The sequence below is a fragment of the Carcharhinus amblyrhynchos genome, chromosome 7 (genome assembly GCF_965287045.1).
Source record: "Carcharhinus amblyrhynchos chromosome 7, sCarAmb.v2.hapA, whole genome shotgun sequence".
In the NCBI taxonomy this organism is placed as follows: domain Eukaryota; kingdom Metazoa; phylum Chordata; class Chondrichthyes; order Carcharhiniformes; family Carcharhinidae; genus Carcharhinus; species Carcharhinus amblyrhynchos.
Genome location: NC_137330.1, coordinates 31,770,975 through 31,797,998, shown reverse-complemented (window position 1 = coordinate 31,797,998; position 27,024 = coordinate 31,770,975). Strand labels below are relative to the sequence as shown.

At 38.6% G+C, this 27,024-nt stretch overlaps 1 protein-coding gene across 1 annotated transcript in view; it reads left to right on the top strand.

Moving 5' to 3' along the window:
- The window catches only part of eipr1 (EARP complex and GARP complex interacting protein 1), a 63,677-nt gene extending 39,505 nt beyond the window's left edge, over positions 1-24,172 (top strand). The window contains exons 6-9 of the mRNA XM_080192089.1: positions 472-608; positions 12,214-12,381; positions 17,943-18,110; positions 22,788-24,172. Coding sequence (XP_080048215.1) covers positions 472-608; positions 12,214-12,381; positions 17,943-18,110; positions 22,788-22,959 — 645 coding nt within the window. The 3' untranslated portion in view covers positions 22,960-24,172. The remainder of the gene's footprint in view (positions 1-471; positions 609-12,213; positions 12,382-17,942; positions 18,111-22,787) is intronic.
- Positions 24,173-27,024: the final 2,852 nt, after the last annotated feature.

Below are 27,024 nucleotides of genomic sequence, written 5' to 3'. Positions count from 1 at the left end.
GAGGGTCATGAATAACATAATTGGATTCAAGAACTCCAAAAACTAACGATTGCGGGACTTGTGAAGTAAATTGAAATGCTGTTATACCTGTTTTCTACCATCATTGAATTATATTTGCGTAGTACATGGGGAGCTCATAGCAGCAGTATTAGGGACAGCAATAGTAAAATGCTGCTTGATGTGAAATCTGGTAGAAACCTGTTAACTTGAACATTTCTGCAGCATAAGGCCTTGGGCCAGTTTGCAAACAATGTTTTTTCACTTATTTTACTTATTAGGATTGAATACATCGGAGTAAAATTTTCATAGTGACCCTTGTTGATATTTCTAAAGATTTACTTGAGCATTTTCTTGTTGACAAGAAACATTATAGAATTGTTCTTTATAGATTCCTGGAAAATTCATCTATCTGATTTATGAATTGTCACTCATTATCTCTCCATTCCTGTTTGTTTCTTTACTGTATTTTAGCTCTCAAATTCTGCAACCTTAGAAGGAAAAGGTCAGTTGAAATTTACTTCTGGACGATGGAGTCCCCACCATAACTGCACACAACTTGCCACAGCTAATGACACAGTTATTCGAGGTTGGGACACGAGAACCATGAGGTAAGCAGACAACAACTCCTATTCCTTTTAGTCAATTTATATTGAATACATAATCAGAAAAAGCTTGACATTTGAAACTTATTAAAACCCAACTTGTGAAATGACCACCTATTGGCATGTTTAACTTGGTCTTTATAGCTGAGCAGCCTCTTTTGTTAATTATCTGTCATCATAACTGGGATCACTGTAGATGAATAATCTTTCTATCGTAGGTGACCTTCAAGGCGGCTTTACACCATGTACAAATGCCTTTCTGTAATTATTAAAAGTGAATTTCCTAACTGATACTCAGTCAACCTCTTGTGTACGTTTGGTTCCACCTTCATAAAGTTTTATTCCACCCTCAATCTTTGATCTGTGTCTCCGCAAACTTTTAGATTCCATTAGTACTTAATCTCATTCATGTAAAAAAAACTCAAAACATGCTTTATGCATTTTTCAGGAAACCAAACTGGTTTATGCAGATGTTACATTGCGGGTTTACGAAAATACAACTTGCATTCATCCAGCCTACAAATTATTATGCCAGGACCCTCATTCATTTCCTACATTACAAAGTGACAACACTTCAAAAGATTTTATACATTTTATATATAAATGAAAGGTCTCTCTTTCAAAGAGACTTATGCAAATCTCTGCTGGGATCTGTTCTACTGAGGCAAGACAAGGGCAGAGGAAGGATTATTTCCCTAGGAACCCCTGACATAAGCATGAAGACGGATTTTAAGGATCCAGTTGGGGCCTTATTCACCACACCTGTAGAATATTAAAAATCATTAGAACCCTTCAACACAGGTTGAAAAATAGTCATTGCAAGCATGAATTAAGTAACAAATAACTAAATTAATATATTCATAGGTAAATTATATAACACACTGTCTGTAAATTATCTTTAATAGCTTCCTGTATAGAATTAAATCTGTTTTACATTTGATTATTTTTAATAAACATTCCTTTAATTCATAAAGATCTAAAAATGTTTTGAGACATTTTTCTAAGTACCATAATATTTAATTTTATTTTCTACATAGAATTTCATCTATTTAACATTCAACTACTTAGAACAACATACACTTCCAATGGGAGTTGAAATATACCATCGCCATAATGCATTCTGTTTCACATTATATCGTGGTCCTGTACTTTAATAAAAACACTATTCTCTTACTGTGAACAACGCAATGATGCATTCACTAATTTCCACAATTTCTTTCAGATATTTACTGCAAATTACTTGATGGTTATGCATGCTTTGTTTCATTGGCAGTCGATATTCACAAGTGTGATTTATCATGACTTACTGGCAAAAGTTCTGAGCAGTAATATAGCCTGGGTTATGAATGAATCAGCAGCAGCAGTAGCAAAGACAAAGCAAAGGAGGTGAAGCTTCATAGCTGATGTCATTGAAATATATGTTTCATAACAAGAGCCTCATTTCCCCCATTAATCCGTCCAGCACAGGGACTTCCCCACCGCACTCCAAAATACTCAATCCCTTTCAACAAAATGAAACTGCTTCCTGAAAAAGCCCTAACTTAGAAATTAAATTCAAATTTAATCATTAAACCAATGGCATCCTCAGCTAATTTTAAAAAAAGGGTGTGATTTTCCCATCCCGATGCACTGATTTTTTAGTGGGGCCGGATTAGTGCAATGTGTGCTGGGCATCCAGCACCAAGCGTGTCTCCCAGCACCAGATTTTTGAATTACCTATGCAGAGCTTCATTTAAATATAATTAGCAGGCCCGGGACTGAAGTCTCCAGGTCCACTAGCCTCTCAACCCCTTCCCATTCCTCGCCAGGGGGAACTGGCGGCCTGATCTCGCTGAAGCAGAGGGGGGGAAATTGAGGCCTCTCCAGAGGGTCGGATGGCAAGGTGTCCCCTGGGCATCGGCACCTTGGCAGTGCCAGCTTGGCCCCCTGGCACTGTCCAAGGGGCAAAGAAGCAATACGCAGGGGGCACCTTGGCACTTCCCTCTGGACATAGGGCAGTGCCATTGGGGTGGGGCCTGATTGGGATGGCGATTGCTGGGATGGGGGATCTTGCTACTACCCTGGAGTCAGGATCAATGGTGAGGGAAGCCAGTGATCAGGCTGGCCATCGGAGTGAGTGGAAGTGGGCAGCCTGCTAGGGGGGTGGGATCAGGGATGCAGGTGGGGGGGGGGGGGTGGGATGGTGGGAGCGCCAGCGATGTGGCTGGCCAGCAACTGGGCCACTGCACACGTGCTGATTGCGGCACTGACAAATCCGTGAACGTGCAGTGGCCCACTCAGTGCTATGCTGCCAGTCTTTCCAGCAGAAATAGGCTGCACCCACAGACTTTTTATATGATTCGTGCTAGGGCACTCTGCAATGCACAGAGTGTGGGAGATTCTTCTCTGAATTCTCACTAAAAAAAAGTATGACTTACTCCAGTTTTCACACAAATTCAACACTTAGTATTTATTTGGGAGAATCATCCCCAATATATGTTGTGGTGCACTAACAAATTGAAGGGGCATCAACATAAAATGGATCATGACCAAGAAGCTTATTTGGGTTAGTTTGGAAGCATGTGACAAGAAATCTACAGTGCTTCACAAAAAAAAAGATTCTCCTAAGATTCAATTGTTCTGAAAGTAGCCACGTTTGGAGAAGAACCTGTATTATAAACATCCAGTGAGATGAGGAACAAGGCCCTGTTCCAATCCATACCAGTTCTTTCATCTCTGGTCCCAACATTGCATTATGCTATGCAATAATTTAAACTGATTTTTCCTTGCCTTTTGAGGTTTGTAATGTGACAAAAAAACAATATTTGTTGTTAGGATTTGCATTGCATGAATGGCTACTCTTGTTATCTACAGTAACCACTCTTTAAAAGGAGTTCATTGTGGAAAACTCCTCAATATGTACATAGCATCATTATTATGAAAAAGCAGTGGCCAAACTGAAGATATGCACTCTTGGCTAAGATCAAGCTCAAGATGGGATCCAGTGTCTTGCCTTGTCAGCTTAGATCTTGTATGTCTCTTATGTGGACCATACATTGGATTCAGTTTGCATTTGGTTTTTGGAACAAGCGAGACAGATTTGGTCTTGCCAGGTCCATTCTGTGCATTAGCTTTGTAACTTTGGAGTAAACGAATGAAGTAAAAATTTTTAAAAAACACGTTCAGCAAAATCTTGTTACCTAGGCAGGAAATTCCTACAAAATGGCAAAATCTGTGGAATTCACAATTTGAATACTTTAAATACTGAACTGCGTTTTGAGATTTTAAAATGCACAATGATCATTTTTGATGATAAAACTTTATATTATGGTTTTCAAAACATGCACAATTCTACAGCTTTCCATGATTCTCAGTATTTTCAATATAAACTAGGCAGCCCATTGACAATTTGGAAAAAACGTATGTTCAAAGGGAATAATCATCATATCATGAAAAGTCCCTCATTTAATTATTCTATCACAAGGTATGTAACAGTTTAGATTAATTGCAGTGCATCAACTCTCCTCTTAATTACTCCTACGAGTTTCAAATGTATAGTTTTGTTCTGAAAACAAGAAAAACGTTTATAGAAAAAAGTAATGTAACAGTATGGAAGAATACATTGAGACCACTGAGTACAAAACAAGGAAGTGATATTCAATTTGTGCAAGACTGATTCTGTCAGTTGGACTAATTGTGTGCATTTCTACTCACCCCTTTGTTGGATAGATATTAAGAATAATGAAAAGAGTGCAACAAAAGATTGAGTAGAATACTGTCAGGAATAAGTTGTGAAGGATTACGTAAAAATGGAGCTTCTTAACTGTAACAAAAAGCATTAGATGGAACCTAATGGGGGTTTTCAAAATAATGAAATTATTTAGAAATAGTAACAAAAAAATCCATGAGTTGATAAATCAGTCGCAAAGGGACAGAAACCCAGAATTAATGATGGAAGAATGAAAGAAAAGTTGCATTTGTTTTCCATAAGCTGCGTTGTTAGCACATGAAATGATAATAAATGTCTCAGTTAAGAGGAATTGGATAAATACTTGAAGATGAAATAAAAATGAATACGGGAAAGAGCAGAGAAACAAGCTTGAATAGCTGCAGTTGAACAACACCAGCACACTCTTAAAGGGCCAAGTGGTTTTATTCTATGTCGTAGTTTCTATGAAGTTATAATTTCAAACCATTATTTGAATTAAATTCCAAATTCATACTCGTTACGCTGCTTGTGTGGCCTGCTAAAATACAATTTATTGAAAAAGGAGGATGTCTTTGCCTTTTTCTTTGGGAGATGGCACTCAATTTGCTTAGCACCTTTAATCACAAGTATTACATCATCTTTTGATATACCCTGTGATTTTGACCACTAAATGAATTTTGGAGCTATTAAGGCATCTTCAGATTAGCTCAATCTGCAGATTAGTTCTAGTAGAGTTATTTGTGATTCTCCTACATCTGAAGTTCTGCTGTATACATTGATGTCATTGCAAAACATTATTTCTTCATTTTCATGATGGTCCAATTCAGCAGTGAAAGTTACCTATCAGTGACCAATCTAAACAAGGGAAGGATATTGGTCTAAGGCTCAGTGGCCAGCACAGCCTGACCTCAATGTTTGTGCTGTATATGGAATAGTCATCTTGGTTGAGTATATGATTAGAAGAAACAAGATCTGGTAGAAAAACGTACTTTGCTATATTAAGGATAGTGGTCATTTTACCATTCAATGCATAAATTATGTCAGCTGAAGGTGACATTTTCATTTCCTATTTTCTCAACCAAAATATTTTGAAATTCCTAAACTGAGATATTAGTCAATTTATATAAATGATTCCTTTGTTTAAACGGGAAGTATTCATCTCTTTCATTGAAGTTTCAAACTTTTAACTTATTATTTTCAATTTTAGGCCTGAACTTCTAGTTATTTGCCTCAAAAATCTTTCAATCCCTTCATACCTGTGCAGACAGAATTTGGATGGGTGTTGGCATTGTATGGAGTTTTCGGGAGGTTCTGTTGAGGGGTTGGCATGGGGATTGTACAACAGATGCCTAGAAGGTAGAATCCTTCTAACCTTTTCTAGATAACTATTGACAGTTAGAACCATCCAATATTTGTGATTAAAATCGCATTTTCAAATGGTTCCCAGTGCAGGGAATTGCCCAAAGAAGTTTGAACTTTCCAGACAATTGTCGTACAAGCCTTATCTGGGAACCTCTGAGGGGTGCTTGGAGGAGGTTCCCCAGTGCATCTTTGTGGTACCTCCAGTACACTGTCTTGGAGATTGGAAGGGCCTTTATGAACTATTTGGGACCACTGGCTCAGGCTTATTAACTTTGGGGTTTCAAAGAAAGGATGATTCAAAATTCTTCGTGAATTTTTTTTGCTGTCTCTGATAAATCCTGCATGACTGCACATATTTTAAAGATTAGGAGGCTGTCGTTTCTGCTCTATGGGATTATAAATTATTGGTCTAAACCTCATAGGTAGATGATTCCTATGTGGGTGAAAACGATGTTGCACATGTTGTATCCAAGTAAAGCTGTTCAAAACTACTTTACAGATGTTTACTAAAAAGATGTTTTAAAAGATTGCAACTAGTTCCACATAATCAAAATGTACGTTTTTTTTTAATTTTGGCCCTATCAACTATTAGCAACATGTTTTGAAAGAAAATAGTACCAGGAAAATTATGAAAATTAAAGGCACTTTCGTTGGTGATACCAGTGCTGAACAGTTCCTAATATTTATTTTAAAGTATAAACTGTTTGCATAGCCTCGAGCTTGAACGATAAAACTTTCTTGGTCTCTGGTTAATAAGAGGTACTATACACATATTATCAATGGAGATGATTCTGTTCAGAGTTCTAAAAGAAACAGTTTTATCCCTTCAGTACATACACTTTCATCATTTCAACTCTGTGAAAGTTGCATTAGGTCAATTCTGGTGAAAGGAAGATAATTTGGGACTGAACTGCACTATCAGTGGATTATTGAAGAAATGAATCAAACTTGAAACTCTTAAGTTTCAGCACAATACCACATGTCTTCCTAATACTGTGTTTTAGAGCATAAATGCATAGTAATAAAATATTTATTATGATAGTGTTGATTTTCCATTCAATAGCAAAACACCTGCTGCTGTACAAAGTAACAAAAAAAGTTCCCTTTACTCAATTTCTAACTTCCCCTTTTTTGATTAGGAATGTGGAAAATAGGAGCAGGAGAAGGCCACTCACCCCTTGATGTTACTACTCAACTACCTTAAAGCCATGTTCCAACACTATCCTGATATCCCTTGATACCTTTAATATCTAGAATCTTATCAATCTCAGTTGTGAACATAGTTAATTACTGAACCTCCATGGTGTAGGGAATTCTAAAGATTCTTGTTCCTCTGAGTGAAGAAATTTCTCCTCATCTAAGTCCTAACCTAAATTATCTACTTCTAATTCTGAGACTATATTCCTGGCTCCGGTGCCCCTCTCCAGATTAGGAGAACATCCTTCTTGCATCTACCCTGTCGAGCCCTGTAAAAAGTTTGTATGTTTTAGTGAGATCACTTCTCATTCTTCTAAACTCTAGAGAATATAGATCTTGTTTTCATAATCTCTCCTTAGAGGCCAAACCCACCATTCCAGAGACCAGCCTGGTGAACCTTCATTGTACTCCCTCTATGGCGAGTATAGCCTTCCTTGGGTAAGGAGACCAAAACTGTACAGAGTACTCCAGGCTTGGTGTGATCTCACCAAGGCTCTGTATAGTTGCAGTGAAACTTCATTATTTCCATACTCAAATCCTCATATAAAAAAGAGTAACAATACCATTTGCCTTCTTAGTGGTTTGCTGCACCTGCATGCTTGATTTCAGTGACTCATGAACAAGGACACCCAGGTCCCTTTGGGCATGAATACCCACTGTGCATTTCTGTTTTTCCTACCAAATTGGATAACTTTACATTTTTCTACATTATATTGCACCTACCATGTTCTTGCCCACTCGCTTAGCTTGTTTAAATCCTCTTGAAGCTGCTTTACATCCTCCTCACAATTCACATTCCCACCTAGTTTTGTATCATCAGCAACACATTTAATTCCCACATCCAAATCATTAACATAGATTAGGAATATCTGGGGCTCAGGCACTGATCCTTGTGGTATTCCAACTTGAGAAAGAAACATTTATTCCTGTTCTGAGTATTGCTGAAAAAAAAGTTTTTTGTCAAAGCTTTTCATCTTGCACTCATCAGAACATTTGCAGGCATATATTGTAAGGGAAATCAACAAATTTATACTGTGTGAAAAGAGAGTGCATTGCCATGGAGAATGCACCAATTGTTGGTTACTCATAGTTAATGGGCAAGCTTTGTTTGAAATTTAAACCAGGTAGTTTGACTTTGGCCAAAGCACTGCTCTGAGGAATGAGCAGCAATTGCTATCACTTATTTTGTTTTGCTCAGGCACAATGTGTCCCATGTTCTTTCTGTCTACAAAGAACAAAGCCCTATGTATTGATATATGTAGCATCCAAAACACCCAAATGCACCACACTGTAGGCCCTAACTGACAATCTAAATTGATTGTCAGCATGGTTCTTATCAGACTGAGGATTATATTTCAAATGTTATCCAGTAGTGGAATCACATCTAATGATGGACATTGCGTTTGGAGTTTTGCAATCACAGGCTGATTGGGTAAGTTTTGTATTTTGCCTTTTGTGAACAGTGGAAGGGACCTACTGTGTGATTCAATGACTGGAACATATGACCTACATACCTAACATTATACTGAAATTAATGTACCACATTACTCATTTGTTTGACAGGCAGAATGTCTTTCTGCATGATTACAGCATCTTGTTAGTGGCGAATAACACTTGTGTTGCCGCTGCGAAGTAGCAGCGCGAAACAGCTAGCCTCACGTGTTCCTCAAATTTTTAAGAGAACTTGCTCGTCCAATGTAATCTGAGGTACTTTTTTAGGGCCCAAAGTGATGGCCAAAGACTTACTCGTGAGTTCACGATCAGGGTAGCCATTGTCCCGCAGGATACCTTCAATAAGCCCTATTTCAGCATCAAGCTTGCATGGTGAGAAAATGGCTGGGTCCTATTTATAAAGTAAGGCCAATCTTTTAGTGGATGGAACTGTAAGAATTCCAAAGTGTGTGTTGACGAGTGAAGGTAGGCTTGCAGTAGACCATGGTAGAGAACTCCCTGGCAGATTTCTGAACTAGTATGTTAAGGAAAGGGAGTTCATTTGACTTCTCCATTTAAAAGGTGAATTTGAGCACAGAATGGAGCTCATTAAGATGCACGTTGAGATAATTGTTACATACAGCTGCCAATTGGAACCTTATTGAGAACCTTTTGGAAGACTTTTGAAAATCCAAATGCACCAGACCCATTGGTGTTTCTCCTTATCTATTCTGCTAGTTAGATTCTCAAAAAATCTCAATCAGTCAAACATGATTTTATTTTCATAACTGCATGACTTGGCCTAATCCTATCATTTATTTATAAGTTTCAAGTTATCGTATCCTTTGTAATGGATTCTAGCAATTTCCTTACCGCTGATATCAGGCTAACAAGTTTGTAGTTCTCCATTTTCTCTGCCCCTCTTTACATAAATTGTGGAGGTACATTTCCTATGTTTGAATCTGCAGGAACTATTCCAGCATCCATTGAATTTTGGAAGTTATCCACCAATGTACCCATTATCTCAACAGCCATCTCTTTCCACACTCTGGGATGTAAATCATCAGGTCTGGAGAATTTATCAATTTTCAGTCCCTTTGGTTCCTCCAGTAAAGCATTTTTAAAATCAATTCTAATAGTTAATACCATGAATGTACAGATTCACTTATTTATTCTCCGCAGGGCAGCATCGTAGTTCTACCCTGCCTTCTCAGCAGCTATAGATGGCAGCTTTGTCAGTGTCACCTGTGTCCTGAGAACAAATAAAAAAAAACTAACTATATAATTTATTTTGCTAGTGTTGGTTGAACATTGGATATTGTACTAGAGAACTTTGCTCTTCTCCAAAAAGTGCCATGGGCTAGTTTGCAACTACCTAAAGAAGAAGATGGAATCTGATCTGAAAAATCACACAAACCAAGCTGCAGCGGTCTCTCAATGCTAGATACTGAATACTATTTACCACTTTCCTTTACGTCTGTAAACTAATGTAATTCAGCACTTTAACTATTTTTGCTCCAGGAATACAGGCTCAGAATATTACTATTGTGATGATAGTAAATAGTTGCTATAGATATATATATATATAGGTTTTCTTATGTTTCTATAGAATGTTTAAAATTTCAGCTTTATTCTACAGGGAGTCGGTATGTCTGGTAAACATTTATCTCAAGGATTGTAAAAGCAAGTTAATTACTTGTTTCAGCCAAAATGTGTTACTTTGATACAGCTAATGGACTTTTGTTAACACAAAAGATTGCTTGGGAAGTTGGTTGACAGGATTATGTGATTATGTGGTTCATGTGCAGAGCTGGGTCTGTGGCAGGATGAAATAAGCTTTGGCATTGCTGTTGGAGGGCTGCTAAAGTCAGAGGCATTTCCTGAGAACTCACTCTCTCCACAAAATCTCTCTGAAAACTTCAAAACTGTTAATACAACTTGCAGCAAGTATGCCTGGTTTTATTAACTATTTATTTAAAAGTAGTGTTGATCTTTGCATGAATGGGGCTTATTTGGAAATGGAACAGTCATAAGCTAGAAAGTAAAGTTGCTTCCTTTCATTTTAAATATTGTGCAATTCTTAATGGTTAAGCTGCTTCATTTGTTAGATTTGTATTTAAACAGTGTTATTACATAAAATTTGTTTCACTATAAAAGATCCATACTTTGTCAGTGGAATCATTCCTGGAGAGAAATATCTTATCTTCACATTTATGCGAGAAAGAAAAACTTTTGGGATCTCACCTGGCTTTCTAATGTAACTTGGGGTTCTGTCCAGTACCCTAACACTATTTCTTAAAGCAGTATCTTTAAGCAACTCACCACATAACGGAGTTGAACAAGAAGTCAGAGCTCTGTGCCAAACATCTGTCCATTTTGCATTATTACTGGAGAAGTTTATTTAAGGATAGTTATAATTAGTTTGATATCAGTTATCAAACTTCCACCTAGGTCTTCACTGTGATATCACAGGAAACGGTTTTCATTGCCACAGATTCAGAAATTATTGCTGTACTGTTGACTTAAAATATTGTTAATCAAATCATGAAACTATGTGTTACCATAATACTGTTTTTGGGGTAATGTGTTATGTTGAATAGCCTTCAAAGATTTTCATAACATTTTGTATAATCTATCCTAAATATTGTATGAATTATCGAAAGTAAAACACAATTTAAAAAAAAAATGGCTATCCCAGTGTCTGCATTTGCAACGTGACAGCTGGTCTGTGTCAAAAGGGAACAATTCAAACATGGTGAGTATTATCAAACACAGTCCTATCCTGACATAAATTTGAAAGTTTTGGAGCATATTGTCAGTGTTATAAATGGAACAATTTTCAATAGCAGAAACAGACAAGAGAAATGGTCATAACCTTTGTCAGTATTGTGGTCAACTTGCATGTCATTGGACTACAATTTAACATTAAGCATGACTGAAGACACAAATGATGTTGAGTTATTCATACAACTGTGTTAAATATTAAAGTTTGATGAATTATAGAAGCTGGTAATTGAAGAACAGGATATGTAATGTAAGTGATTAATAACAAACAAAACTGGGGGTTTTATTTGAATCTATGGCTAATGAACTTGTTGCACTACTTTAAAGTGTTGCAAACCTAGAATGATGTCACAGCAGTTTAATTTTGCCTGTTTCATCCTGATTTTCATTTTAAGTTGTATTTATAAGGACTAGAAGTGGCTTTGGTTTTAAACAATTTTTAATTGTACCTTAGCCAGCACAGGGCACTGCAATTAACGTGGAACAATCAAGGTTCCCATTCCCAATTACAGGGATCCCTGCTACAAACAGAGTGAGTAAGTGAGTGACTAAGTATGTGTTTCTTGATAAACATATGCAGGAAGTGAAAAGAGGGGTAGAAACCGCATATTGATGCGGGTTTGGTGGGCCATAGGATCTGTTCCTATGCTGGATTGTTCTTTATACTCTCTTTGCTCTTTATGTGCACATCGTTAAAGGTGACCTGCAGCACTCAGTCCAGCTCACAGCTCTCTAACCAAACTTTCACATACTGTGAGGAAACTGGTACAGGTGGATCCATATCCCAATACAAGGCACTGCCTTCAAGACAGTACAGTATTTGGGAAAACGTGTCTTGGTGAGTGAAGTCCTTCACAACACCTGACAGACCACCAAACATCTGGGGTATTTGAGCAGACTTCCTACTGTATGCTTATAAACCAATTAATTCCTTGTTGAGGCTTCACTGAACTAGGTTTCTCATAAACGTAATTTTGATAAAAGTTTTAGAAAACTCCAAATCATGAGTATGCTTTTGACTCTTGTCAAATGCAGGATGGAATGTCATTTATTTATCTCACAGATAATAAGCATTTTCCATGTTTACACTAAGCATGACAAATTGTTGTGTCAAAAGTGAACTACTTTACACGCTTTCTTTTCATGTAGTCAAGTTTACTGTATGGAAAATGCCCATGGCCAATTGGTACGAGACCTTGACTTCAATCCCAACAAGCAATACTACTTAGCAAGCTGTGGCGATGACTGTAAAGTGAAGTTTTGGGACACCAGGAATGTTAATGAACCAGTCAAGACTTTGGAAGAACATTCCCACTGGTAAGTGTTTCCTCTGTTCACTTGGTCAAGGTAGCAGGATTATTTCAATTCAGTGATTTCTTTATGCACATCACTATTGCTTTACGTCCTATCCACCCTGAGCTGTGTTTAAATGTAAGAGACAATTTTTTCTTTCTTCCAAGAAAGACATGACATTTTTCCATTAGAAACACATGCGTTTTATTTGTAATGTGAATTATAATTTGGGTTGTATGGCTGGGAGCCCAGCATTCATGCTAAACCTTTGAGACTTTTTTGTTATTTGTTAAAATTTATCTTGCTGGATTTGCTAAGATTCTGATCTGAATGGCAGTGCGCATCTCCATTCTGTCACTGTCCGATAACGGATCAAACCATTAGTACTTCAATACTTTGGTAACCTGTAACACAGGTTCCAATTTGGGTCCAAATGCAAGGTAATAGCAAACAAATACACTTGTACACATAGAGTTAGTTCTCTTTGATACCTCAGTGACTAAAATGGGCTTATTCTGGTCTGTTGAATTACGTAGGAATGTTCCAGGTTTGATTTCTAGCTTATGTTGAATTTAGTGATAGATCTGCTACAATGAACTTAGCATCTGTGAGCTAATTTGGCACAGTGAGCCTGAGTTTCCATTCATAATTACTGTCTTGTATAAGTGGAATGTGTAAATATGCTTGCTCGTCTCTCATAACACATTGGTAGATGAAGCGGTTAGATCTGACTGCGTAAGCTAGTTCTTGTGTGTACTAAAACCACGTTTGTGAACAATCAGGCTTTACTGTTGAAACATGATAGGTTAAATAAAATTAATAAATTGTCTTTTATTATGTAATGCACTAAAACATACATGTCAAAATATGTACTACAAGATGACTCCATGCTTTCAGCAGAGAATCACATTTGGATGGAGAGGATCAAAGGGATGAAGCTCCTCATTTCCATTCATTAATTCCTGAGATGCAATCATTGCAAGCATTGATCCCTGCTGGGAGCACAAGATTACAGAATTACTCTGTATATATCATTTGATGTAATTTGGACATTTAATGTCAACCTTACATTATAAAAGATCTTTGAGGACTTCTTCGAAGGCTATTCTACATATCTTGGATACACATTAAAATATTTTAGCACTTGGTACATAGAAGATTTAGACAAGTAAAATAGTAGGCTGAGTTAATTAAGTTTTTAGTACCTTTTTTTAAGTTCCAAAAAACAGTGTGTTTTAAAATATGTAGAGTGTTTCTTCTTGGGCAGAGGGTAGAGGAGTGAGGGAAGTGTTAATAAAGCCTGATAGCGCAACCTGGTGATCCAATGGAAGTACCATCCTTGATGGAGGAAGGGAAAATGACATGCCACGTAAGTTGCAACCTCCAGGACGTCATACGGGACAGAACGGTGGTAGGCGCTGCTACCACTCAATGTCAGGGATACAAGTTCAATTTTGGACTTGGGTAACTGTGTGGAGTTTGCATGTTCTCCCTGTGTCTGTGTGGGTTTCTCTGGGCGCTCAATCCAGAGATATGCAGGTGAGATGAATTGGCCTTGCTAAATTGTCCCTTAGTGTCACAGGTTATGTCGGTGAGGTGGATTAGGATTATGGTTGTGGATCTAGGGAAGATCTGAGTCGGAACAGGCTCAATGAGTCAAATGGTCTCCTTCTGCACTGCAGGGATTCTATGATAACAGGGCAGTGCTCCAAGATGTTTCAGGCACTCTCGCCCCTCTCCTCCTCTACCCCCATCCCCCCGTCCAGTCAGAAGTCCCCACATAAGGCTTGCGTGGCATTTGCCCAGGACATTTAAACTTCTGTTGAACAAGTACCTTACGCTGGGAACCATTCAAAATTCCAATTTACATCCCAATCTTTGGCTGGTTTTGTCTTAGCAGAATAATTACCTACGACAAATTAGAAGAATTAAAACCACTCCTTACTCTGGGTATCTATACTACAGAACAACCGTCCCTACTGCTCAACTTCCTGACTAATCTGAACACATTGACCCCCTCCCATCCCCCGACCTCCCTACTACCCCTCTGACAAACATCACTCGCCAGCTGCTACCCTCCTGACTGCCCCCTTTTGTCGGAGCTCTTCACTATTTTGACCAAAGTATACTTGTTAATCATGCATTGCTGAGACAGAAAAAATTTGAACACATGAAATAGAAGGAGAAAAAGACACAAAGAGGGGCTAATGAGGGTATTTTTCTTCATTCCAATTCTAACGTCTAAGCATAGTTTGATCATTTAAATCAGGAAGCTGAACTTGGGTCAAGGCATTGCCTTGAGGAATGAACCAGCGAATGACTATCAAGTATTTTGTTTAACTTAAACTGACGCAATGTGTGTAGATGTTCTTTCTGTCTGCAAAAAACAGGGCTCTGTGTGTTAATATATGAAGCTTCCAGTACACACACATGTGCCATACTGTGAGCCCAACTGACAATCTTAAAATTTGTTCTCAGCGTAATATTTAGCGAACTGAAGATTATTTAGAAAATGTTGTCCATTTGCAGAATCGCATCTGATGTTAGGCACTATGTTTTGAGTTTTACAAGCTCAGGTTGGTCTGTACCTTGTGCCTGTTGTGGACACAGAAGGGATATGCTGTTTGATGTGATCTGCCAGTCTGTAGAATGTGTGGTTGACATACCTAGCATTATACCAGCACTGAAATTCATATACCATGTTATTTATTTGTGTGATACGCAGAATGTCTCTGGCTTGATGGCAGCATCTTGTTAGTGGAGGATATTACTCATGTTGCTAGTGCATAGGTAGCAGTGTGAAAGTGTTTGGGGATCACATTTTTTCTTAACTAATTACCTCAAATGCAGACTGCAGACATTCATATATTCTTATCCAGTTAAACTCATACTCCTAGTAAAGAAAGAAGTGGTGTGATAGAGATGAAAGTAACAGGAAAGTTAAGGGAGATGAGTGGCAGAGAAGAGAGAAGTAGATTCAGAAGACGAGAAGTAAAGTTAAAATTAGGTAGACAAAGACATCAGAAACTGTTCTTCAACTATATTCCCATGCCATTAGAAATCAACCACTTTGATACAATTGTGTAAACAGCAAGAAAAATTGAAGCAAAAATTAGTTTTTTGGGGAGGGGAAGAAAAACAGTCACTTGCATCAGATAAAATTGTAATACGATGAATATTTTAAAATTCTGTCAGAGACTATGGCTGTGATTCTCCCACTGTGACCCGCAACTTTTCTGGCGGGTCACCGTGGGAGATGTGTGTCTGCAGCCTTGAACAGAGATTTGCGCATGCGCTGGGAACGCATATGCATCTAGCAGAGCAGGTGAACAGTTGCTGGTCAGACCACACCGGAAACTGGCGGGAAGGCGGGTAAGTCATTTAGATCTTTTCTGCATGTATTTTAAATATGTGTATTTGTCCATTATCAGGACCTGAAAGGACTCTCCCACCCAGCCAGGAATATTTCATTCCAGCTCCCCATGTTCAGGAGATCCCTGAAATGAAGAGGGGGAGCAATCAGGCCCCCCCGCCCCCCCCCCCCCCCGGGGGTTTGGTCGCAGGGTGTGGTTGGTGTCCCCTGGGCATGGGCACCGTGGCACTGCCCAAGGGGCAAAGTGCCCATGCCCAGGGGGCACCTTGGCACTGCCCACTGGGCATGGGCAATGTCAAAGGGCGGGACCTATTGTGGGTGGGGCCTAGAGGCGATTGGTGGGGGGGGTCCTGCTGATACTTTGCGTGACAATCGATCTGGGATAGAGGGAAGGCAGCGATTGGGGTGGGCTGGGGAGGGGTGCTGGGCTCTGCCTCCGGAGAGGGTCTGACCTGCGGGGGTGGGGGAGTTGTCTGCATGGTTGAGGCGGGTAGGGGGATCGCCACTGCTGGGTGTGGGGGTGCTGGACATTGGGGCACTCTGGGACGGGGTTGAGGGGGGGGTGGAGATCAAGGCTGGCTGGGAATTGTTGTGGGGGCTGTGAGTGGGGTCTGGAGGGGCAGCATTGCGGAGGTTCCAGGCTGGGCAGTGATTGTGCCGGCCAGCAAACGGGAGGTTGAGAGTTTGGGGCCACTGCGCTTGCACAGAGCTCTGCAACTGTCAAATTGTGGGCCCAAGTAGCAAACCACTCCCCCGCCCCCCCCCAGTTTTTAATGAGATTCCCGACTGGGACCTTTTCGGCGCACAGAGTGCGGAGATTCGGGTGAGAAGCTGAACCGATGGAACAGTCAGGATTTGGAACAGTTCTCCTTCCAGTTCAATACTTCTGGGAAAATCACGGCTTATATCTCTTCATTGTGTCTCAATCATTTGATATATTACTTCAATAAACTTGCTGTATTAGAGTAATGAGTGAATGGTTGTCACATTTTAGTTAAAACAGGACTTAGATAAACATTGGAAACCTCTCACCAAGTCCTGATAACAGATGAGCAATGAAATGGGAGATGTAGTACTGAAAAATAAATGAAAATTAATAATGGAAAGTATGAGCATAAGTGTTTTTTTTAAATCACTGCCTTGTAAGTTATTGCAGGATTTGTGAGGTGGTTTTTCTGTAGCTTTACTTAGCATAGACTAATAAGCAACATTGTAAAATACTACTTACATACAAAGATGAAACCCTTAATGATATAGGGAGAGCAATTGAGCATGCTGGGTGCTAAATGAGTGATGGCAGGCATTATCCCATACATGATTCAGAGTGTCTGCCTGATGCATCTGTTTTAGGATCCCACTCCCAAATTTTGCAAAGAGTAGGCGAGTCGCCATCTACAAAAGTTAAATTTTTTTAAAAACTTGTCTCACTGTAACATGGAAAGAGCTGCAGTACTTCTCCTAACCCCACAACAGCCATGCAGTCGCTGCCAGCCTAACTCCGTGGGCGGCACGGTGGCACAGTGATTAACACTGCTGCCTCACAGCTCCAGAGACGTGGGTTTGATTCCCATCTTGGGTCACTGTCTGTATGGAGTTTGCACATTCTCTCCGTGTCTATGGGTTTCCTCCAGGTGCTCCAGTTTTTTCCCACACTCCAAAGATATACAGGTTAGATATATTGGCTGTGCTCAATTGCCCCTTAATGTCATGGGGTGTAAGTTAGAAGGATTGTGGGTAAATATGTGGGGTTACGGGGATAGGACCAAGGTGGGATTGTTGTTGGTGCAGACCCGATAGGCCAAATGGCCTCCTTCTGCACTGTAGGGATTCTATGATTTTAAACTCCAATATGTCTCAACCTCCCAAAAGCTGCAAGCTGGCTCAGAACCTGAGCTGGCAGATCTTATGAAGGGCCAACTTGGTGTGCTGCCCAATTGTCATCCATGGTCTGCAGGAATGATGGTAATAAGACCCAAGGTCCAATTTGGGGCAACCCTCAGACTGGTTTCCTCAGACACTAGCCACATACACAAAACAATTTCTCACCATAGTAACAAACTTCAATCAAATAAATAATTTGTTGTGCAAACATGGAACAGTACAACTGGCACTCACTCAGATGGTACAGGAACTCTTTTTGTTTATCAGGATTCAATGGTAGTACTTTGAACTTTATTAATGGACTGAAAACATTTTACTATTTTGTACACAGGGTATGGAGTGTCCGATACAATCATTCACATGACCAGTTGGTGCTGACTGCCAGCAGTGACAGCAGAGTCATTCTTTCCAACATGGTTTCTATTTCGTCAGAGCCCTTCGGCCACCTAGTGGATGATGATGATTTAAGTGACCAAGAAGACAATCACAATGAAGAAAAGTAAGTAACCTGTCACAATCTTTTAAAAATGTATTATTATTAGCTACTTATTAATTTGAAAAACAATGGACAATGTGAGGAATTCTTGTAGTGCTAACAGACTACTCCATATTGATGATATAATATAATGTGAGTATACTAACCTAGTGACCACGGGACAGGACTGAAAACCCAGAGGAAACCCTCCTCCTTCTCCAGTTTCTCAGTTAACTATTAATGCTCTCAGGACAATGAAAGATGAGCAATGAGTACTAATGGACTTATAAAGAACAAGCTGTACGTTATTGTTGTTTTTCAGTCTACTGTTCAAAGCAGGTTATAAATGTAATTTTAAAGCTGCATTATCCTACTTCAAAATACCTGAAGCTCAGTTTGTAAAGTTCAGAGTCCACCAAACACTGATTTCATGTGGACTCGTGCAAACTCTTTGGAGAAACTGCCAATCAATCTGTTATTCTAATATAGAAGTTGGAGGAATTTGTTATTAATTTCACTTGGCATGCAGGTTTGTGTACTGAATTATAATGTTTTCTCCAGAGTTTGGAGAAGCAGAAAATGTAGCTTTAAGAACAATACTTTTACCTGGCTCTCCCCCAGTGTGGAGCCTAGCTAGTGAACAAGTTCAAATTGGAAAATCGGGACAGTCCTTTAGCTTTGTCTCTGTTACTGTGGTCAGAGGCTTCATGCCGGGGTTGAAGGAGCATAAACTTCCCACCATAAACAAACACCTAAAATGTAATGATTCTTAGACAATTATTCTTATTTGTAGAGTACCTTTGAATAACTATTGTCATTAACAAAAATATTTAATAAATTTGAGACAAATGGAACTCTAATGCAGTACAGTAATTAACCCACACTTCATCAACTTTACATATTTAAGATAGGATAACCAAGAATTGTTCAGTTCACAGAATGCTGACGTCTCATCTCTAGGACTTGTGTTGCACTTCAGTTTGGCTTTCATCTGGTTCTGCAAGATGAGTTGAGATAGCCTCAACCCAGTCCTAATCGATGCGAGTCCACTGCACAAGATAAAATATTTCATGGGAAAATTTTCCACCACTTGATAAATTAGTTTTACCCAGGGCATTCCCAGCATGATAAAACCTTGACAAGAGAATTCAGCGTCAAGGATTAATCTACGCTGTTCCCATTTCACTTCTGTTCCTAATTAATGTACCTTTACACCCATAGTAGAACCAGAAAGCATTTTGATCCTACTGAATAAATGATTACAGCAGACACATCCAATATCATAAACAGTTATTTGGATCCAACTCGAGGATAACTATTTTACTATTGGATCCCAGTGTGTCTTCTCTATTTGACAATCGTTGATTTTCATACATTCGGAAGATAACAGGTGTCGTTATAATTAAGGAGTGAAGAATTTGAAACCTTGATGAACCAATTCTTTATGGTTTCAACCTGTGTGCATTTAATGACTGTTAAATATCTCTATAAATGAGAACATTTAATTATAAATGAGAAAATTGTAAATGCCATTCTTTGGTAATAGTAATTAGTTCATTGCAGTTTTTCACTGAAGATTTCAATGCCTGAATAACATCACTAAAGCTGACAATTTCAATTAAAATTTCAGTAAACCATTCATCAATTAACAGTACCATTTCACTGAACTGGACATGGCCTGTATTATTGACAATCACAGTTTAATTTTTTAAAAGAAAGACAGTAATCCCATTATAAAATTAACTTGGGAAGTAATTTGCAATTAAGTTCACTAAATTTTGTCCAAATTTTAAAGAATTCTCACTTCTACTGCTGTTAATAAAGGTATTTCCAGTATTGGTAATCATTTCTAATTAGAAATCAAAGAAACCTTACAGTACAGAAAGAGGCCATTCGGCCCATTGATTCTGCATCGATAACAGTCCCACCCAGGGCCCAACCCCATAACTCCATATATTTATCCCACTAATCCATCTAACCTATGCATCCTGGGACAGTAAGGGGCAATTTAGCATGGCCAATCAACCTAACCTGCACTTCTTTGAACTGTGGGAGGAAACCATAGCACCAAAAGGAAACACACGCAGACATAGGCAAACATGCAAACTCCAGTGACCCAAGTCCCTGGAGCTGTGAGGCAACAGTGCTAACCACGGTGCTACTTTATCTAATTGTTTAAAGTAGCTTTTTGTATTATATTTGGAAATTATGTTTTTAAAATAATTCAGGACTTTAAAAAGAGCATTATGAACTGCAACTATATAACAAGAAGATGGAAAGCACTTCCATTTAACTAACCTCTTTCATGTCTATGAAATGTCCTTACCCAATACATTTCACATGTGCTCACTGATGTGATACAGGCACGCAAGATTTCATGGTCTCATTTCAGCAATGAAATGAATGACTAGATGCATCTATATTAACATTGTCTGAGGGATAAGTATTGGTCAGAATACTGCAATAACTCTTCTGCTTTTTGAATAGTGCTAAGGGATTGTTTACTTCTACATTAGCAGGAAAACAGGACCTTGGCATAATGTCTCATCTGAAAGCCATTATAGCGCTTAAGTCAGTACTATACTGAAACCTTGGATTGTGTGTTCAGTTTCTGAATTGGTACTTGGAACTTGCCCTTTTGATTCCACACCTATGCTGAAATATTAATTGACTTGACAGGGCAAGAATTATTTTGCTTTTAATATCTATTATACTGAAGCTACCTTGATTTTATCTCCAACTTACTGGAGATATGTTTGTAGATCGTACTATTACAGTTATACAATCACAATGATTTTTTCCTTTGGAAAAATAACTCATTTGTTCTTTCCACCATAAAATGGAATACAAAACTTGACCAAAATTGGTCATAATTTTTTATTATCAGACTAATTATGTCAATGCAATTATAGGTCAGATTTTGTATCCATGTTGTGCCATGTATATGTGAATAGGCAGCCAGAAGTATATGATGAAGTAGGTTGACATGTCTGTTGCTTAGTGTGCATTTTAAACTCTCTCAATTCAGCAGGACTCTAGCTTTACCTTCTAAAAAAAAATTGAACTATAGTACTCCATTCTTGTCAGAATAAAACATGTGACCAGACAATGTTCCCTTCATTATTCGTGCATTCCCTGAATAATGATCTGTGAATGATGGTCAATACAACCTACAACAAACTGCTTTTGCTTAAATATACAAGGTCATGAGGTCTGAAACACAATGTTTTGGGTTCAAGTTCCACTTCAGAGCTTGAGCAGAAAAATCAAGATGAACTCTTGTGCAGAACTGAGGGAGTCCTGTACTGTCAAAGTGCTTTAGAATGAGAACGTGAACCAAAGCCCCACTTGCCTGCTCGGTAGTTGTATAATACCCTATTGCACTACTTTGAAGAAAAGAAGGGAAGTTATCCCAATTTCCAATCCAATATTTATCCCTCAATCAACATCTCAAAAATACAAATCTGGTCATTGTTGTTTATGGGAATTTGCTGTATAAAATTAGCTTCCATGTTTCCTGTATTACAAGATTGACTGCATGCTTGGCATAACTTATCTGTTTTTATACTCTGTGCCTCTATTAATCACAGAGCCGATTTTTTTTTAAACAGTCTTCTCAAATTGCCACCTTCCAAGATTTCTGCACATAAACCTTTCCGTTCCTCCTTAAAAATGTTTATTCTCTCCCGTGCTTTCCAAAATGCATCACTTCATTATTCTCTACAATAGATTTTATTGGCATGTGTCTTCCCATTTCACCAGTCCATGTAATCCTGAAGTCTGTTGCTATATCCTTCACTTTTTGTTATTTTGGCAAGTGTTATATCCTCTGCAAATTTTGAAATTGTGCCATGTATACTGAAGTCCGTGCATGTCAACCAGATCATTGGTCTTGATACATATCCATGGGGAGGCACCACCGTATACTTTCCTCTGGTTTGAAAAATAACTATTACTATTGCCCTTTGTTCATCTGAACTCCTGAGGCTGACTGATACAAAATGATGGTGGAATTGTGAAAAAGATTTAAACTTGCTTGATAAACTTACTTATTAGACTGAACATGGAACTACATTTTATTGTAACTGCTGTAGCAAAGTAGAATCAAAATTGTATGGAAATTTAATTTGGGATAGGTTGGCACAAGTGTAACCAAAAAAAGCTATGGCAAGGATTAAGGATTGTGGACAAATAGTCTATTTCCCTCTCCTTTCCTTCTCCCCTATGTATGAATGGTATGTTTTGTCTGTAAGGCAAAAGAGACAATACTTTTCACTGTATCCCAATACACGTGACAGTAATAAATCAAATATTTAATGTAAGACTTTAAACATGATATAGTTATATAAAAGAATAAGAGGACAGTAATTTAACTATTTGTACAAATAATACTTCTATCACATGAAAACAGTGGTGACAGATGTTGCACCAAGTGGTGGATACTGAGAACACAAAGGGCTGAAAAATCTGGATTGGGTGGGTCAAGGAGAAAATTGAATATTGGATTGTGAACGCCTGTTACCATATCAAATCCATCAAGCTTGCAGCTTGATGGATTTAGCCGAGGTTATCCTTTACATTATACAATATATAGTGAAATATGCTGAGGTTGAAGGGACTTTCCCATTAAATGGTGTTTTAAATTGCATTGGAGATATCTAATAAGTGCTAAAATAATTAGCTATCGATTTTTCTTTGCAGGAAAGAACCACTGCAGGACAGCATAATAGCCACATATGAAGAACATGAAGATAGCGTCTATGCTGTGGAATGGTCCTCAGCTGATCCATGGTTGTTTGCATCTTTAAGTTATGATGGAAGACTGGTGATAAACCGGGTACCGCGAGCATTAAAATATCGAATTTTGTTGTAATTTTCTTGCACAATAAAATCATGGAGTGGGGGGGGTGGATTTTTAACATTTTGACATGGTTGGAACAGAGGAAGCCCCATAATGTATGGTAAACTCAGATGTCTGGGTTCCTTTGCATGCTACGTTGTGTTTTACATTAACTCGTTCTCCTCCTTGAGGTCTTCTTGATCAGCAGGCCTGGCTTCCTGTTAGGTGAGGTGCACTCTGGAGAAAGCCATATGGATCAGTTAGATAGTATCAGTGACCATGGAGTGAGTAGGCACCTGTTCTGACCCTGGGCGGAAAGGGAAGCGGAGGGAGACGACCAGTTTTTAACTGTGGGGTGGGTGGGTGGCAGTGGCTTATGTGGAGGTAGGATGAAGCGTTCCTGTGAAGGCACTTGCCTTTTCTCTGAGGCTATCCTTCCCATGCTCCTGCTGCTGCTTGGGAACCAACTGGCAACAGCAAAACTTGCAAAGTAAGATAAATACAAGGCTTTCAGCCTCGTCAAGATAAAAAATGTCAATCTGGCTCCTGGGAGTGAGTTTTGTCTCTTGACCTATGACTGCCTGACCTTTGTCCCATTGAAGTCAGTGGATTGTAGTCAGACTTCTGTGTGCTTTTTTTTTAACCCATTTACCCAACTTCAAATTTGACCTCAACCCCAATTTTCCTTGTTTTGAACAACTCATGTACGATTTCTGTTATATGAAATCTGGAATAGAAATTGGCATTAAGAAATTATAACACATTCCCCACAAAGCTGAGGATCATCAGCAACAATTATCATAGAATGTGTTTCAAAATCTTGATTTGTGCAATTAATAATTTAGATAAATGAATAAAGGAATGGAATAATTTTGATGCTACACTTTCATGCACCATGCAAATCCTTCATATCATGAGACAAACATGTTTTATCTTCTAATGAATGGTTTTACTTGTTTCTCCCTGCCCCCAAGATAATTGAGTTGAAAACCAAGATATCTATCTAACCTTCCAAAACGTGCACAATCTTGATTTGTCTGACTTTTCCGTATTTTGCTTCCTTGGTCTCGGTAGCTTAGGAAACATTGCATTCCATACAGTGTTTAAATATCTCAAAACCATTGATCTTATTTTGTAGAAGCTATTCATCCAACCTTTAGTTAAATGAATTAACTGGTTACAGTACAATTGTTGGCCTTTTTAATGGGAACTGCAACTTCAGTATTTGAATAAAGAACTCTAATAAACCATTTGCCTTAACATTTATGTGAACTTTGATTGGATAATTTATAAACTAGATATACTTACACCATTCAGTTGGGACTATACTTCTGAATATTTATTTGAATATCTCATGTGATTAATAGATCAGATAATGCCAATTTTTTTTAAATGCCTCCTACTTCTCATTCCTATATATTACAAATAAAATGCAAAAAGCATACCCATTTTATTCTTGAAGTAGGATAGTTTGCTATAAACATTCCTAATTGGAAAATATTAGCTAACATTCTGGTTCTGATATTTCACAGTAATATGATTGAATTTATCTTTAAGATTGTCATTTGCGTAACTTCAATAGTGTTCGTGTGTATGATCTTCAACATGGTTTTGGAGATTATACTTTGATCTAGAGCTGTTAGACTTGTTAAAGTTCAGGGACATTGCTGTTTGAGTAATGTACCCAAACTCTACCATGTATCAGTAGGATTTTCTAACTTTTTATCCTATCATGAGATTTCTGACAGACTTTTATAAGTACACATCTACAAATTCCATTTTATTCTATGACTTATGGCTGACGTAACTTATCTATATTTTACCTGAAAGAAAGCTAGACGCACAGTAGCTTTCCTTTCTGTTGGTCACATTTAGCCAGACAATCTGTTTTTCTCACTGAAACCCACGTGTCTCTTTGATTTTACAATACTTACAATATGTTGTTCTGAGTTAAAACATAAGCATGAGCCTGGATATTAACGTGGGTGTGTTAAGTAGGCAGTGCAGGGAGTTTTGGATGGAAAGCCTGTACGGCCCGGTCTCCCTGTACAATCCATAATGTGTATCTTTTCCTCTTAATAAGTTCCCTTCTTGGAAGTCATCCTAATTGACAAGTTTCGCTTCCAACCATTCAGGAGGGCCTATACAGCAGGTCACAAGAGTGGGTAGATTTGATTCCTGAGCTCAGCAGGAGGGGATGGGAAACATGAGGTTTGACCCCCGATCCTGGGTGTTCCTATATCTTTGTATAGGGAGTGGAGGTTTGACTGATGTTGAAAGCATTTGGTTGGGCCAGGAGAAACTACTCCTCCTGCCCCACAAGCAGTGTGTAAAGGCACTTGACATCACCCCAAAGCTATTACCTCCTTTCAGTTGTTGGCTCTGCTGAAGCTTGGAAAACTTGCCAGTTTCCGTTAAGTCAGCGAAGCAAGTTAAATCTGAGGTTGCCCAATCTTTAATGTGTTTCACAATGAGGTGTGAAAGTTTAAAGCCATGATTACCCTCTGTACCACCCTCAATTGTTCATGCTTTTGATGTTCCCTGAAGATCTTGCTTCAGTATAGCACCTCAAGATCCTCATGACCGAAGCGTATGCTCCAAAAGCTGCCTCATGTAAGAGATCCTGGAAAGTCTGCTTATTATTACCTCCTTACAGGATGGGTGTTGTTGTGATGAACTGGCTTAATTCCTAAATTCCAGTGCAGTTTCCTGCTGCTTCTTCGCCCTACATGTGCATTCTAAGTAATCAGATTCTTATAATTGATCCCATGACTGCAAACTTCAGAAGGTTGTTGCATAATTTGCCATTTGAGGATTCCATAAGGTTTCACAAGAACAATGCGCAAAATAAATATACCGCTGTAAGAAACCCCTGTAAGAAATATGACTTTGAGTCTGTCAATGAAACCAAAGCTGCAGTTTACCTTTTCTAAAACAGTTTTTCCTCAATTAGTTAATTCTGACAAATGTGCCTGATTAATGCAAGTATCCATTTAGAAGATTGAATGGGAAGTTGAAAGTAATAAAGTTTGAAATGGATGACATCATGTTCTAATTCTGAGATTTGCATCAGTGCAGTAGAGAGGGTGGACCCTTTTTCAGCCTACACTGTGATGCAGTTAATCAGAGCATAAATGAGGTAAGAAAAGTGTGTCTCCATCAGATCATCCCCAAATGACAAGTCTCTCTATCTCACTGGCTCCACCACACTTCCTGTTGTTATTGTATGTGTTTGCTTATTTTTTTCCCCTTCTGATCTCGCCTTTTCTATGTGTCTGCCCTCTGTTGGAGTCTGATACATGTGTGTATCCAAAGCAAAACTTGTGACAGCTACTGGCATAGCCAGGATGCACTACACTTGAGTGAGTAAAACATAGAAGATCAGTCAGGAGTGCATTGAGTTGAGTCTGAAGGTAAGAATACATTAATGAAGGGACAATAGAAGATGAATTGGAACAGGTGAAGTTGGGCAATGCTACAAGTAAACAATCTTAGTGATGGCACAAGTATGAGGTTGGAAGTTCATTATAGGATAAAATATGCCATATGTAAGCAGACTGGTTTAATTTAAAACTGTTGGCAAGCAGAGGGATGAAGTCAGTCACTAAGGAAGAGTTTGCAATAACGAAACAAAATGATGGTTTCATTTTCCCCATGTTTAATTGGAGGAAACCTCTGCTTGTCCACCACTGGATATCACAGAAGCCGTCTGATAATTTAGCAGAAGTGGAGGAGTGGGGAGGGGTGCTGGTGAGGTAAGATGTTGTCAGCATACATGTGAAAATGAATGCCATGCCTTTGGATGATAGTGTTTGAGTGACATTATATAGATGATGAATAGAAGAGGACAAGGATTGATCCTTATGGGACACCAGTGATAATGGTGCAGAAACTGGAAAGTCATTCATTACAAGTAATTTTCTGGCTCTGATTAAATGAAACCAGGTGACAGCAGTCACACAACATTAGAACAACAGTGGACAAGCATTGGCAAAGGAGGGTGTTGACAACCTTGTCAGGTGCTGCAGAACATCAAAAAGGATAAGGCAACATTGGCCATAATTTTATAGCCTGCGTGAAGGGGATGGGAGGTAAAAT